The 12812-nt window shown below is 41.7% G+C and overlaps 1 protein-coding gene across 2 annotated transcripts in view; it reads left to right on the forward strand.

Annotated features, from left to right (window-relative positions):
- Positions 1–12812, forward strand: part of tspan11 (tetraspanin 11) — a 76408-nt gene that overhangs the window by 18766 nt on the left and 44830 nt on the right. The window contains exon 9 of one of the 2 annotated variants that reach the window (XM_046071802.1): positions 7289–7563. The exons of the other annotated variant lie outside the window; for it this stretch is intronic. Within the exon in view, the coding sequence (XP_045927758.1) occupies positions 7289–7306 (18 nt within the window). The 3' untranslated portion in view covers positions 7307–7563. Of the gene's footprint in view, positions 1–7288; positions 7564–12812 lie in introns of those variants that run through there. 2 annotated transcript variants of the gene reach the window in all.

Below are 12812 nucleotides of genomic sequence, written 5' to 3' on the forward strand. Positions count from 1 at the left end.
GGGCACATTAGCATGGAGTGTGTGGGCTTCAGTAACGGAAAACATTGTTAAAAAACAAAACACTTGTGCGGTCTCCCACAATTCTGCATTGGAAAATCTTGTCGGGTTCTCAGTACAAACCACATTTCTTCATGATGCAGCGCTAGTGCAGTTTTGTGTGGATTTGGAGATTTGTTGAGGCAAAGTCTCCATATACCAAACACTAGGCCATGCACATAGATAGTTTGTGCATTCTTGTTTGTGCTATATTGTTTCCAAATGACCTAGCTGTTTGTCTTTGATGCACGTTTTCCTTCTCTATGTTTTCCCACAGCTCCAGATTACTTAAGAGACACTGTTGGTTCAGAGTGATCTATCATTGTCACCCACTTAGGAAAATGGGCATAACGTTTAAAGAGTTTGGATGTTCTCCAACATTTCGGCTACAGCGAGTCTATGGAGTCTGTCAGTCCCTTTTGTCTTCATCAGCTATAGGGGGATGGCTCTCATTTCCTGCAGATGTCATGCAGACTGTGATGCAGAAAAAGGACACAATGATTCTGACAAGACAGACACACACACACACACACACACACACACACACACACACACACACACACAACTCAGAGATTGCATACATTAGCATGTGGTTTACACCCTATTACCAAAAGAGACCCGTAAGGGAGAATAAGAAGAAGCTGGGGTTTCACCAATACCCTGTGTCGAGGCCTCTTTGCGTCACAAGTACACACACTACTTACACCCTCCATCTTCATCACATTGTAGCTGTAGGGGCAATATTTCAGTGAGACAGCTCAAGAAGTTACCTAAGAACACATGTTGCAAAGTTGTTTATCTATTGACCATGAGCGTGTGTTTGCATGTGCAGAGATGAAGTATAAAACGGATGGATATATGCAGATTTATTATGGAAAGCATTCCAGGAAAGGGCGCAAACAAAATGTTCTGATGCCATCTCTAAATACTAAATGAATACATGTGATTCTGTTTAGTTCTGTATGTTCCCTTGCATGTCAGCGCGCTATCGCACACTTGAGTTATGGGTTTTCTGAGACTGTAAGGCGTTTGATGAAGTAAAACGTATTCTGGTGTAACAGAAGCTTTTGTCATAGTAAGTGCACCTGTGTTTAATATGTGCAGAAATACTAAAGGCCTCAGTTGTGGTGATCGAATAGTGCGGTGACTTTAGCATAATAGATGTGTAGGAAAGGACCACTGTGACGCATTTTGTGCTGAATATAACAAGCCTGAAGGTGCACAAGTCTGGGTAAAAGATCTGTCTTCATGTCTGGAAGACAGTAAGTGTTTTGTCCCAAAATTGAAGTACATCACTGTCTGAGGATTGGGTCATTGTCTGGCCATTGTAGCTGACTAGACTTGCCTGAAGCCTTGTGAACATACAGACAAAATATTGGGGAGAATGAATTTGACGTTTATGTCCATCACAATTACAGACACTGCAAAAGCGGTTCAGATTAGGTTATATGACAGCACTTGTCAGCTGTTAAAGCGATCCTGGAAATGGATTTCAAAGCAACATTACAATCAACCAAGATCTGAAGAGGCTAAATTAATTGTACACAAACTGCAGGTGTATTTACCAGAAACTTTGGTCCAGAGCAGAACCAGTTATTTATTAGATCTGGTTCCTAAATCTTAAATTTACGTTCATACTCTGACTCACCTCTCAACAAGATTGCGTTTGGCATGCAACACATTAGCTCTGGCCTTAAATGTGTTTGACAGATTTCTACAGCGATCAAAGGCATGGGGAAAGAGGTAGCGTGTGTAGATAACTATAGCACTGGACGTCAAGGCTTAGGAGCCTTAAAGCCAGCACTCCAGCATAAATCGAAACCTAATAACTTGGTTAAAAAATGCTTTTATTTAGCATTTACATGGAAGCTTATTCTAGCCATGTATCATTTATTCCGTATTTTATTGCTTATTTCTTATCCTTACGTTATTCATGGTATTTTGTGATTATCATGCATGGTTTGGCTCCTGTGACAGTGCAGTGTCCCTTTGGGATTAATATAGTGCTAATCTAAAGGTCCTTCAAAGCACTCATATTGCACTAAATCAATAGGAAAGCCTTTTACTTCTGGGAATACAAAGTCAAACTTCTATTACACAACAAGGTAGTGTCAGTAGTAACGCAAGTATCGCAAGTAGACAAAGCTCCATTTTAAGGGGTCACAAGCCAAAAATGGAACCCCTGTCTTGAAGCAGACTGTGTTTTGAGCTGCGTTTGCCTTGAAGGACAGATCTGCTATGCCATTACATTAAGTTGGTGGTTCTCAAGCTGGGGCGCTGGCCCCCTTGGGTGTAGAGCTACTGCAGGTTGAGTGAGAAGGTTGAGCAGACCTAAAGTAGCATGAATACAATTCATGTGGTGACAAATATGAGCAAGGCTACTTTTGCTAATCTAAATCTTTTGTTTGTTTCATTTGCTCATATATATAAAGATTTAATCTACCTTTGATGGGCTAAACTTTTTTCAGCTTCTGAAAGGGGGGGGGGCGTAAAGTTTAGGAACCAATGATGGCGAATTAAAGCTCTTTGCAAGGAGCCAGATCTTATAGCAGCGTTCCTTTCTTTTTTTAGGGGCTGATTCATTTGTGCAACACTCAACATCAGAAAACATTTAAACTCCACCCAGCTGATGCGACACCAGCTATGCCGAGATATTAATCGAGTGGTCAAGCTAACACGCTGTGAGTAACAGTTTGTGACTGGAGTGATAATGTTACTGGTACACTGTTCACTTAATGGGAAGTGGTTTTAGGTCAGGACGTGAAATTTAGGCACAAATTGACAATACAACAATAAAAAATAAAAAAAAAACTTTCACAAAGTAAAACTTGGTTCCCCTTTATTCATACCAAGGAGCTGTTGAAAAGATTTGGATTGTTCATGAAAGTAAAGTCACTATGGCAGTAAATTATGATGAATGCTGATTGCTTAATTCACCTTGGGGGCTAGGGTTTGTAGCCCAAATAAGTGACAAAGATGGTGCCTAGCATAAACCTAACTTTTTGGCAGCTTTAGGTTTTACGGGTCATTCTGAAATAACTAACTACTGTTTTTTTGTTTGTTTGTTTTTTTTGCGAGTTTTGCTGCGTGGATCTAAGGATGGCAATTTCAGTCTGTTGGCTTGCTATCAACATTTTTATTTATCCAATATCTGCATATCTAATGACATTAGACCCAGCTGTACTTACTAAACATGCTAATGAACATGGTAATTTCATAAGACTGTATCCCAGACATGATGTTGCAGTATTTAAACACAACTATAACAGGTCACCTAGTGATGTGAAATGAAGGCTGTGAGTGTGTACCCCACGCTGTTCCCCCACAGTTGAGAAATTGATGTGGTTTCTGAGGTATGTATGTGTGTGTTTCACAGCATGTGTGGAAGGATCTTTGTCCATGGGAGAATGCGTTTAGATGGAAACAAACTTCAGAAAGTGTTTCAAGACAGCATTTCAAAAGCTGTCTGATAATGATGATGAGTGTCACGTTGATGTGGGTGTTGATTGATACATAACAGATGGCGGGGTGGCCGCAAGGTTACACAGCCACATTGTGATGTATTGCGCAGGTACCATAGCGGTACCTGGTGAACCAGTGATAAAGCAGGAATTTGTATAGATATAGAAACATGAGACTGAGTATCCGTGCCCTCTGACTGAGACTTCCTGTGAAAAATCATAAAGTCACTGAACTTCTATTGTGTACTTGACCAGCATCAACCGCTGTGATAAATACTGACAGTTCAATCAGCATGCTTACATGATCGAGGCTTGTGTATCAACATGTTTGTGTAACACCCATTCTTTGTACTGGATAGATTGTGATTTGTGGTATGTGATCAGATTTGCTTACATTACCGTTGTGCTTGTTTCGCAGCGTGAGAGGAGTGTCTGCTGGGTCAAAAGCATGCGTTTCAAAGTGATGGATGTGGTGTTGCTTATATGTGGTGAAGCGGGCCAACAGGGCTATGGAGTTTCACGCTTCAAGTATGTCAGGAGCGCTGGGCTTTTAACATGGCTCCTTTGGCATTCACTGATGGTGTCGTTACACTGTAATTTATATGGGCTGAGTAGTGTTTCTGTTCAAAGCAATGGTGGGAGTCAGTAAACTTTTACAAGCTGGCTGTAGTCTGTCTCTACACCCTATGGATTATTCTGTCAGGTGGTTAGCATGCATGCAGAACCGCTAAACACTCAGCTTTGTAGGGTTTCGTGTATAAGAATGCATCTTAAAAAGGGAAAAGCTGCAACTAGACAGAATACACTGCAACAGCCTATAATTTTATAACAAAGACACGTTTTTTGTTTTGTTTGTATGAATGCATGTACATGGGGTGTGCAGTTTTTAGGATTATGTATGTCACTTGCTTGTGAGGCTTCCACATGATATCAATATCATGTACCTTTCCGGTCAATTTAAAACAGTTTTTAAGAAATGAAGAGCAGCGGCATTGGTTTAAACAGAGCTGTGAGCTGGAACGGATAAGACTTTTTGTATAAAACAGATTAGTCTGTCAACCTGTGTTTGTTTATCTTCCCAAGATGTATGGAAGAGGAAGAAGCGGATATTATATTTGGAGGGGAAAGGGTATTTATCATGCGCACAAAATAGGGAGTGGTGGTGGGGGCACAGGAACAGAATAGCGTGAGAGGAAGTTTTGCTTCTCCCTCTGAGATTGATGGCACGGAGGAGAGCATGGGAGCGACCTTGACTTGGTCGTGAGAGTGGCGTGAGCTCGGAGGCAGAAGGAGAGAGGGAGAGTTTGTAATCAGTAAACAGGCTCCCAAGTGCACTTTTGGAAGTAAACACTTACACATGAGGCGCTGTGCCATTGCAGCGCATGTCCTTGAGAGTTAAGTTGGGGGCAATGAAGACAGATGGCAAATTGGTTGAAAGGGAGGAGAAAGATGTTTGCACAAAATTTAATAAACTAAATGAGCACAGCCATCATACTGCGATGCCATTTTTGCATAACTGTAGGCAGCTCGTAAAACGGTTTTCCACAGATTTCTGCTAGGTTGATCAATTTCGTTGTATAGTAAACAGCACTGTAACATTTTTTTACTGACAAAGGTCTGTTCTCACATCATCACAATCTTATAGTAATTGCCTTTTAAAATGATCTGAATCTCTTTTGCCACATGTATGGTTACAAAATTTTTGCGGGTAATATAAAGTATGTGGGACCGCTGGCTAACAAGAGCTAGCATGTATTCTGTCTAAGCCAGGACATCATGTCAGTTGGTTTCAAATTTTATGACATAAAATCTTTGCCTATTATCAACCCTAAAGCAGATGTGCATTACAGCAATGTTTTATAACATCCCTTCCAACTATTTCTCCAGCATCTGTCATCGCTCATATCAATCATTACTGCAAATTATCCTGTTTTCCTTAGCTTAAAATACCTCTGATACAGTCAAAAGAATGTAAACCAAGCATATGGATCCCTCATGCCGCAGCTCACCGAGAAATTATTTGTTTAAAAAAACTAATATTCTAATTGACAGTTTCACGGCAGCAGTGCACTTGAGGTATTTTCCTTTATCTCAGCCTTGATATGAACATAATTTCGACATTTCTGAAGCTGTTATGCAGGATTGGAAACATAAACACTGCATGGTATTTCATGGGCGTGTGATGTTCACGAAGCATCAACCTTAATTTTGTTCTCTGTGTACAGAAAGGTGCATGTTGGGCTTTAAGGTGTGCAGCTGTGGGAGCTTTACAGTCTTTACATATGGATATTCTTTTCAACACTGGCCAGGATGAAACGTGTCTCAATAAATCAGGATTTATACAGCGAACATGATTTTGAATGTTGTAGTTGACGGCCCTTGTGACTGCTGCATCCCATACGTGAAACAAATCTGCAAATAAAATGATTACAATCTTTTGTAATTTATACACAAAGACAGCAGCAGTTTTTTTCATATAAAGTAGGGCTCATCGGAAAAACCTGCCCTGTATGAAGAAACTCAGTACTTTATACTCCTGATACACTACTGTAGAGCAGTCATGAGCTTTGAGCTTACCCACCTGGCAGTTTGGCCAGAAAGAGGTAGGCTTACCTTACATTACATGCACAATTAAATCTTGCAAATGTGAGTGAAATCTGCACTGCCAACACTCTACTAGTGATCCTAAAACAACATTATTTGTCCTGCAAGTGGTTTTGGTTTGGGATTAAATAAAGACTGGTGATTCTTTCTTCATAAATTGCCCACAAACTGGTGTGTTCATTTAAAAAAAAAAACTTCAGTTGAAAGTATAAAATTCCCATGCTTTAGCCACTTTTTGATAGTTAAAATGTACATAGGATTAACACAATGTATCAAATGAAAACAAAATAGAGAATAGAGGCAGAGAAAAAGGCCTTCACTACCTTCACTTTACATAGCGAATGTCCTGATTTAAACTTTAATCAGGCAAATAAAACAGCAAATAAAATAAATAAAAAGCTCCCAGAAATGTATTATTGTTACTCCCCAGTCTCTGCTGTACTGTAGGTCAACACAAATTGTGTAGTTAGAAGTTTGTGTGTAGTTTTCAGTCTTTCACTGTAGTTTTTGTGTGAAAAATAAAAGGCTTTTACGCCTTAATGTAGCTGACCCTTAAAAAATGGACAAAGCACAGACCTTTGAAAGTCAGCTCTCCGTTTTGGTTTTCCCTTTCAGGTGATTTGAGTTTTGAGCTACACAGGCCAAACATTTATTGGTGACAGTTTGAACTCTGAGTGTGGTTTGGTGTTCAGACAGTTCAGCAGACATTGGTAAGCTGTTTCTTATGTGTGGCAAGGAAAGTTTCACCAATACTGTGACCGCGAGAAAGGGTGTGTGTGTGCGCGCGCGCACACACACACACACACACACACACACACTGGAAAACTCTGGATGACTCTAAACCATCACACAGACACTCAAACTCATAGCCACATTCTGCCAGAATAGGATCCATGCTCCACATAAGTTAGGAGACTGCCTCTGACACACATGCCTCACATTACTCCTGGCGTCTTCCTTGCTTTTCATAGTGGGTTGTGTACGTTTTCGTGTGTGCCTCCAGGCTTATCTATTTACATGGGTTTTCGTGAGAGTTGTACCCCATGAGAATCCAATTTGCTTCAGTAGTACACACACTGCAAGTGCTGGCTGGGGTCGGCATTGACATTAAAATAACTGGATTAGCTTGAAGGACAATGACACTGAAGATAATGTAACCTACATGTGATTCTCCTTTTATCCACCAGATGGACTCGGTGCTTTAAATTGCCATTTGGGCGCTGAGCAGACAGGCCTCCCTCCTTGTGAGAAGTGTAAACCTTCAACTTGGACTGTGTGCTGATGGCTGTGCTGATGGTGTGCATCAATGGCGAGCATGTGAATCGTGTCCTCAGCAGTCCTCAATAAAACAAGAACAGGCTTTAACAAAACATTGTGTGCCTCAAAAGAGAGGAGGGGGTGTTTGCTCCGTGTGTTTGTTTGATATTTATTGTGCTCATTTATGGTGCTTGGAGAATGCTTTGTAGAAAATGAAAATACTCATGTGGTTATGAATAAGTAATTGTGTTTGGTGTTTTTTTTTTTTTACACAAGGAACAAACAGAAACAGATGCAGGGGGCAAGTTCACATAGGCACCAAAACAATCACCATGGAGACCAGCATTTAAGTGTGTTTGTGTGTGTGTGTATGTGCTTTGTGTGGTGTTCACATGCGTGTGCAGACTCATGTGTGATGTTTCAGAAAAGCTGACCCGACGTCTATTACAGAAGCGTCTCCCTGCGTAAGGACAAACATGCCTCCATTTGGCGAGCTAAACCAACCGTGTCCGTCTCTGGCCAACTGGTGCTGTGTGATGATAGAAGAACACTGGCGAGGGAGAAAAACAGGGTAGGTGTTAGTGATCATCACGCAAAGAAATGAGATCTGATGGCAGAATCGTCTTTATGGATAGAAACAGCCTAGCAAAAGCTCCCTTGAATGACTCCCATAATCTAGCTATTTGACTGCTGAGTTCAGATTTTAGCAATATTACAAACTGATGATGAAGGGAGTAATCATGTTACAAACACGTCTAACCTGGGGATCCTCTCACAGCCTTAAACGATTGCTTCTCCCAGCCACGTATTGACACGCTTCCATTTTAATTCATTATAACCACTGTGTGCCTCTTGAGACAAAGAGTGTCACAGCCTGCTGCAGATTTCTGCCAGTGCTCATTATGCAATCCTAAGCTTTGATAATTCCTCCAGTGCACCGTTTAATTAGAAACACATGGCCCTGAGATCGCAGAGGAGTACAGAGCTTCTAATGTCTATACAGCCTGCGCCATGAGTAATTGTTTCTCCCTCGCTAGTGCCGAGCCATTTTTTAACCTGCTGACAGCCAGCAAGCAGGAGGAGGAGGAGAGGAGGAGGAGATGAAGTAAGAAAAGAAGAGGGATGTGAGATAAGGATTAGTCCATATCTTCCAGAGTTTTTATTGTTATTATTTGTGTATGAGCACAAGGTTAGGAAAGGATGTAGTGAGAAGCAGAGGCAAAGGCTTTGGATGAGGAGGCCAGTTATATCTTCCTTTTTTCATACTTTGCTCTCAGCCAAGAGTTGTTAAAAGTGAGGGAGGTCCCAGGTGAACTGGAGACCAATGGAGGCTGACATCATGACAGGACACTTCATCAAAAGCCTGCGGAGGCTGTTTGGATACCTGCCCGGGCTGTGGAAGAACTGTTATAACCTATATCCTATATACTACCAGGCAGAGCAGGAACTTCACCGGATATTGAGATTGTGATAGGTCATGTAATAGGTGTGTGAGATAAAGACACGGTGCAGCCTTTTTTTTTACTCTGACCAATTGAGGATATGTAGATATTTCATCTTTTTCCATTACTTTTCACCCCTTTTGGTCTTAACTTTGGATAATTGATTTGTTGCCATCCATTTTTCATTCACACGCACACACTCTCACATATGGCAATGCTCATACAGGATGAATGCTTATACAGCAAAGGATTGATCGAGTAGAAATATTAAGTCTTGCCTTCTATAACTTGCTGCTGTAACTTGGGGTGGGAAAGAGGAAGCGAGAATAACACTTTGGATGGTAACTTCTGTATTTCTGGTTGTCCCTTAAGTGTTTATTGCAAGACTTTTCTTCACAATAAAATACTTAATCAGTGATTTATTAAAATGGATAAGGCACACTTTAGAATAAATGATAAATAATATATCTAAGTATAATAATTCATTTGGACATGATTAAACCGATTATGTGAGTGTTAAAATAATGACTAATTTAATTAAAGCTAAATATTTGCTGATTTCACATTCTTAAATGTGAGAATCTCTTACTTTTTGGGTTTGTAACTATTAGTTGGACAAAAAAGCTACTTGGGGAAAAAAGTAATTTTTACATTTTATAGACTAAGTGAATAATTCATTTATCAAAAAAAATCCCTGACAAATCAATTTGTAAAGGAAAAAAAAAAAGTATCATATGCTGCAGCCCTAGATGACATTATTGAACTGAATAACTGTAACAAAACCCTGTTACCATAATTTCACACATTTCCTTCGAGGCATCAATTGGGGACACGGTTCTATTCTTGGGGAGCGGATTTCTACTTGTCATTCATCCTTGTGTCGAAGTTTGCCACGCTGTGTTCCACGCCTATCTCCTCTTTGTCAGATGTCAGTCATCCCTGGCCAGCGGGTGCTACCCTGCTGGGTGGTGTGTGTGTGTGTGTGTGTGTGTGTGTGTGTGTGTGTAAGCCGAACTCAAATGCCCACAGCTGTTCGAATCCGTTTTAGATGGAAAGAGGGAGGAGAGCGGAACTTGAGAGTCGTGAAGCTTCTCCAAGTCCCAGTCATCTCTCTCTCTCTCTCTCTCTCTCTCTCTCTCTCTCTCTCTCTCTCTCTCTCCGCCCTGCCCTGCCCTGCGTCCAGAATAACCATTAGGCTGCTGTGGTTGGAGTCCCGGCTTACATGACTCAAATCCTCCTCTGTGGGAGCTAACTGTTTGGCACCTTTCGCTTGTGGGCTGTTGATGTCACAGATCCCGGTGGCCCCTCGTTATCGTGGCAAGCCGGACTCCGGGCTGATGTCACAAAACTGGTCGTTGTTGTGAGCTAGAGCCGCTGACGGACAGCTTGGTGTGTTTGTGTGGCACAGATGGTTGGGGAAGAAAAAAGAAAGGGGGGGGGGGACTTGGGTGCCAGCATGGAGGTGGCAAAGACGCGTCTTATCAAGTGGTGCCACATGCGGGCTCTGAAGTGCCATTGTGACAGGACGTTTTTCTCCCTTTCATCTAATTTGGTCTCCTATTGTCTATTTCTTCCCTATTGTTCCTCTCTTTGCCTCATTCTCTAAAGTCATTAATTAATTTCTCTCTGGCCTGTGCCTTTTTTTTGCTCACTCCTGCTTCTTCATTGTCTTTCACTCTTTGTCTTCCTCTCTCTGGCTCGCTATCTACTCTCTATCTCTTTCAATTTGCCAGCATGTTTTGTCTTGGTTTATCTAAGTCTCTCATCAGTGCTCTCTTTAGCTCTTTCCTGCGCACATCTATTTCTAATTGGGAAGCTTTTAAATCCCTCTCTTTGTCCTTCTCTTGGTTCCTTGCGTGTTGTTTCCCTCTCTCTATCCCTCTATCCCTCCATCCCTCCCGTTATTCTTTGTCTTGGATTGTCTTCTTTCCCCTTTGTGTGCTCTGACAGGCCTCTTCCTCTCATTGATAGTGATGGCAGGCTCAACCCCACTCCATAATGCTGCTGATATTTTTCCCACTGGAGACCCCACTGTTGCTGCTGCTGCTGCTGCACTCCCCTGCATCCATAAAAAAAAAATAAAATGGACAGAGACACCCCTCCTTCCTCCCTCCCAATCCATACTTCTCTGTTTCCTCTAGCTCTGCCAAGCTTCTACTGTTCAGCAGGGGAGCAGTTCAACAAGACTGGTTTGTTTTGGAGAGTCACAGGGCCCCGGCCTCACAGAGATTAATGCTTAGACAGACTGGGATGACATTTATGAGGCATGGACTGCAGTAAAGGATAGCAGAAGGGGGAAATAGTACAGGGTAAAGGCGTTGGATCAAATGTGACCCTTTGCCGCCACTTCAGAAAGAAGCCTTCTGAGAGACAGAATGAGGACTCAAGTGTGTATGCAGGGCGGAGAAAGAGGCCACATCTATGCGTAAAATGAAGTCCTCACCCAAGATGAAGTCACGACGACAGCGAGCCATCCAATGCATTTGCCACCTCAGCTACATTCAGTGACACGCTAGTGATCAATGCTGATTGATGGCGACAAATGCCGAGCCAGCCGAGTGTTAAAGTAACTTCATCAAATAATTCATCTCTCAGCTATTTGCCCACAGTGACCATTAATACATGTATCGACATAGCCTTCAGTTAGAAGTGATCACTGCACTTGGACATACACAAACACACACACACACAAACGCATCCATAAATGTCTCCAATTATATCTGCCGTCCACAGAATGATGAATACTGCTCAGTGGCTGTAAACGGGTGTTTACTCTGTTCTGCACTCTAACATGCACAACATATTGCCACAAAGGGTTCCAGGGGAGAAGTTATCAATATGGAGCTAAATTAGAATGGATCTGAGAGGAATTAGAACATGCACACAGCTCTCTCGCTGTGCCGGGCTCCATCACTCCTCATGTGATCAATGGGGCTCAGACGGTGTAGCCAGGCTGCTATCTATTCTCATTACTAACACCGCTGTACACTGCTGTTGCTGCCTTCTCGTTGTTGTCCGCCAGAGGCTGAGAGAGAGAGAGACTGTCAGAAGCATGGAGTGGATTTGCAATAGTGTTGAAGGTGGGCTTTAAGTTGCCATGTTCTTCACAATGGAATTAGTATTTTTAGTGTGCAGCCTTTGGCTGAACTTAGGATGGGTCTTCTGCAAGTAGTGATGAACCTGCACAGCTGTGTTTGCCGGAGCATTGCTTCTTATAAAAATGTACAGTACATTCATTTTTGCTGCACAAAAACTAGGACACATTCCCGTTGTCTGTTCATTTTAAAATATATGGTATGCAGAAAGCATTAACCAGTTTATGTATATACCAATAGTCTCGTTTTATAAGAAAGCCTTTTTTTACATTTAAAGGAGTGCTGGCAAACCAGAGCAAGCATGAGACAGGACATGCAATTCCATCCAAAACATGCAAGGAGCATGAATGACATGACTTCAGTGGCCTTTTGTGATTCCCCAGTGAAGTCCTGCGGAGTTCAGATTATCATCAGGCCCTCTATAATAAACATTCCTTCTTTTTCTTTGAAGTTGTCTGAAGTAAGTCCCACTGATTTAATTTTCCCAGAGATTTCATGAAGTTTCACATAGTGAGCTTCTGATGTACACATGCATGCATGCGCAGTCACATACACACGTACATTTGTGTAACGTCACAAACCGCCAACCCCACACAGATCAGGAACGTATGGATATACATTCGCAACACAAAAGGCTTTGTACAATGAGTTATAGGTACATGACAAAACACAAGCGTTTGCACAACATGCACTCACAGTTACGTAGCCCGGTCTGCTGATACTCAATAACTGGAGCTTCTGTAAGGGAACTTGCCAGAACACAAGATACATCTTGTCATGTCATAATTCAATTATTGTGGAATTCTAAATATCCATGCTTGTTTGTCTTGGTTGAGTTACATATTCATCACATTTATGTCAACTTAAATCCCCACTCAGCTTTCCACAAACAGCTCTGTTGTGAGTTGGAAGCCTTG

This window comes from Micropterus dolomieu, linkage group LG16 (genome assembly GCF_021292245.1).
Source record: "Micropterus dolomieu isolate WLL.071019.BEF.003 ecotype Adirondacks linkage group LG16, ASM2129224v1, whole genome shotgun sequence".
In the NCBI taxonomy this organism is placed as follows: Eukaryota; Metazoa; Chordata; class Actinopteri; order Centrarchiformes; family Centrarchidae; genus Micropterus; species Micropterus dolomieu.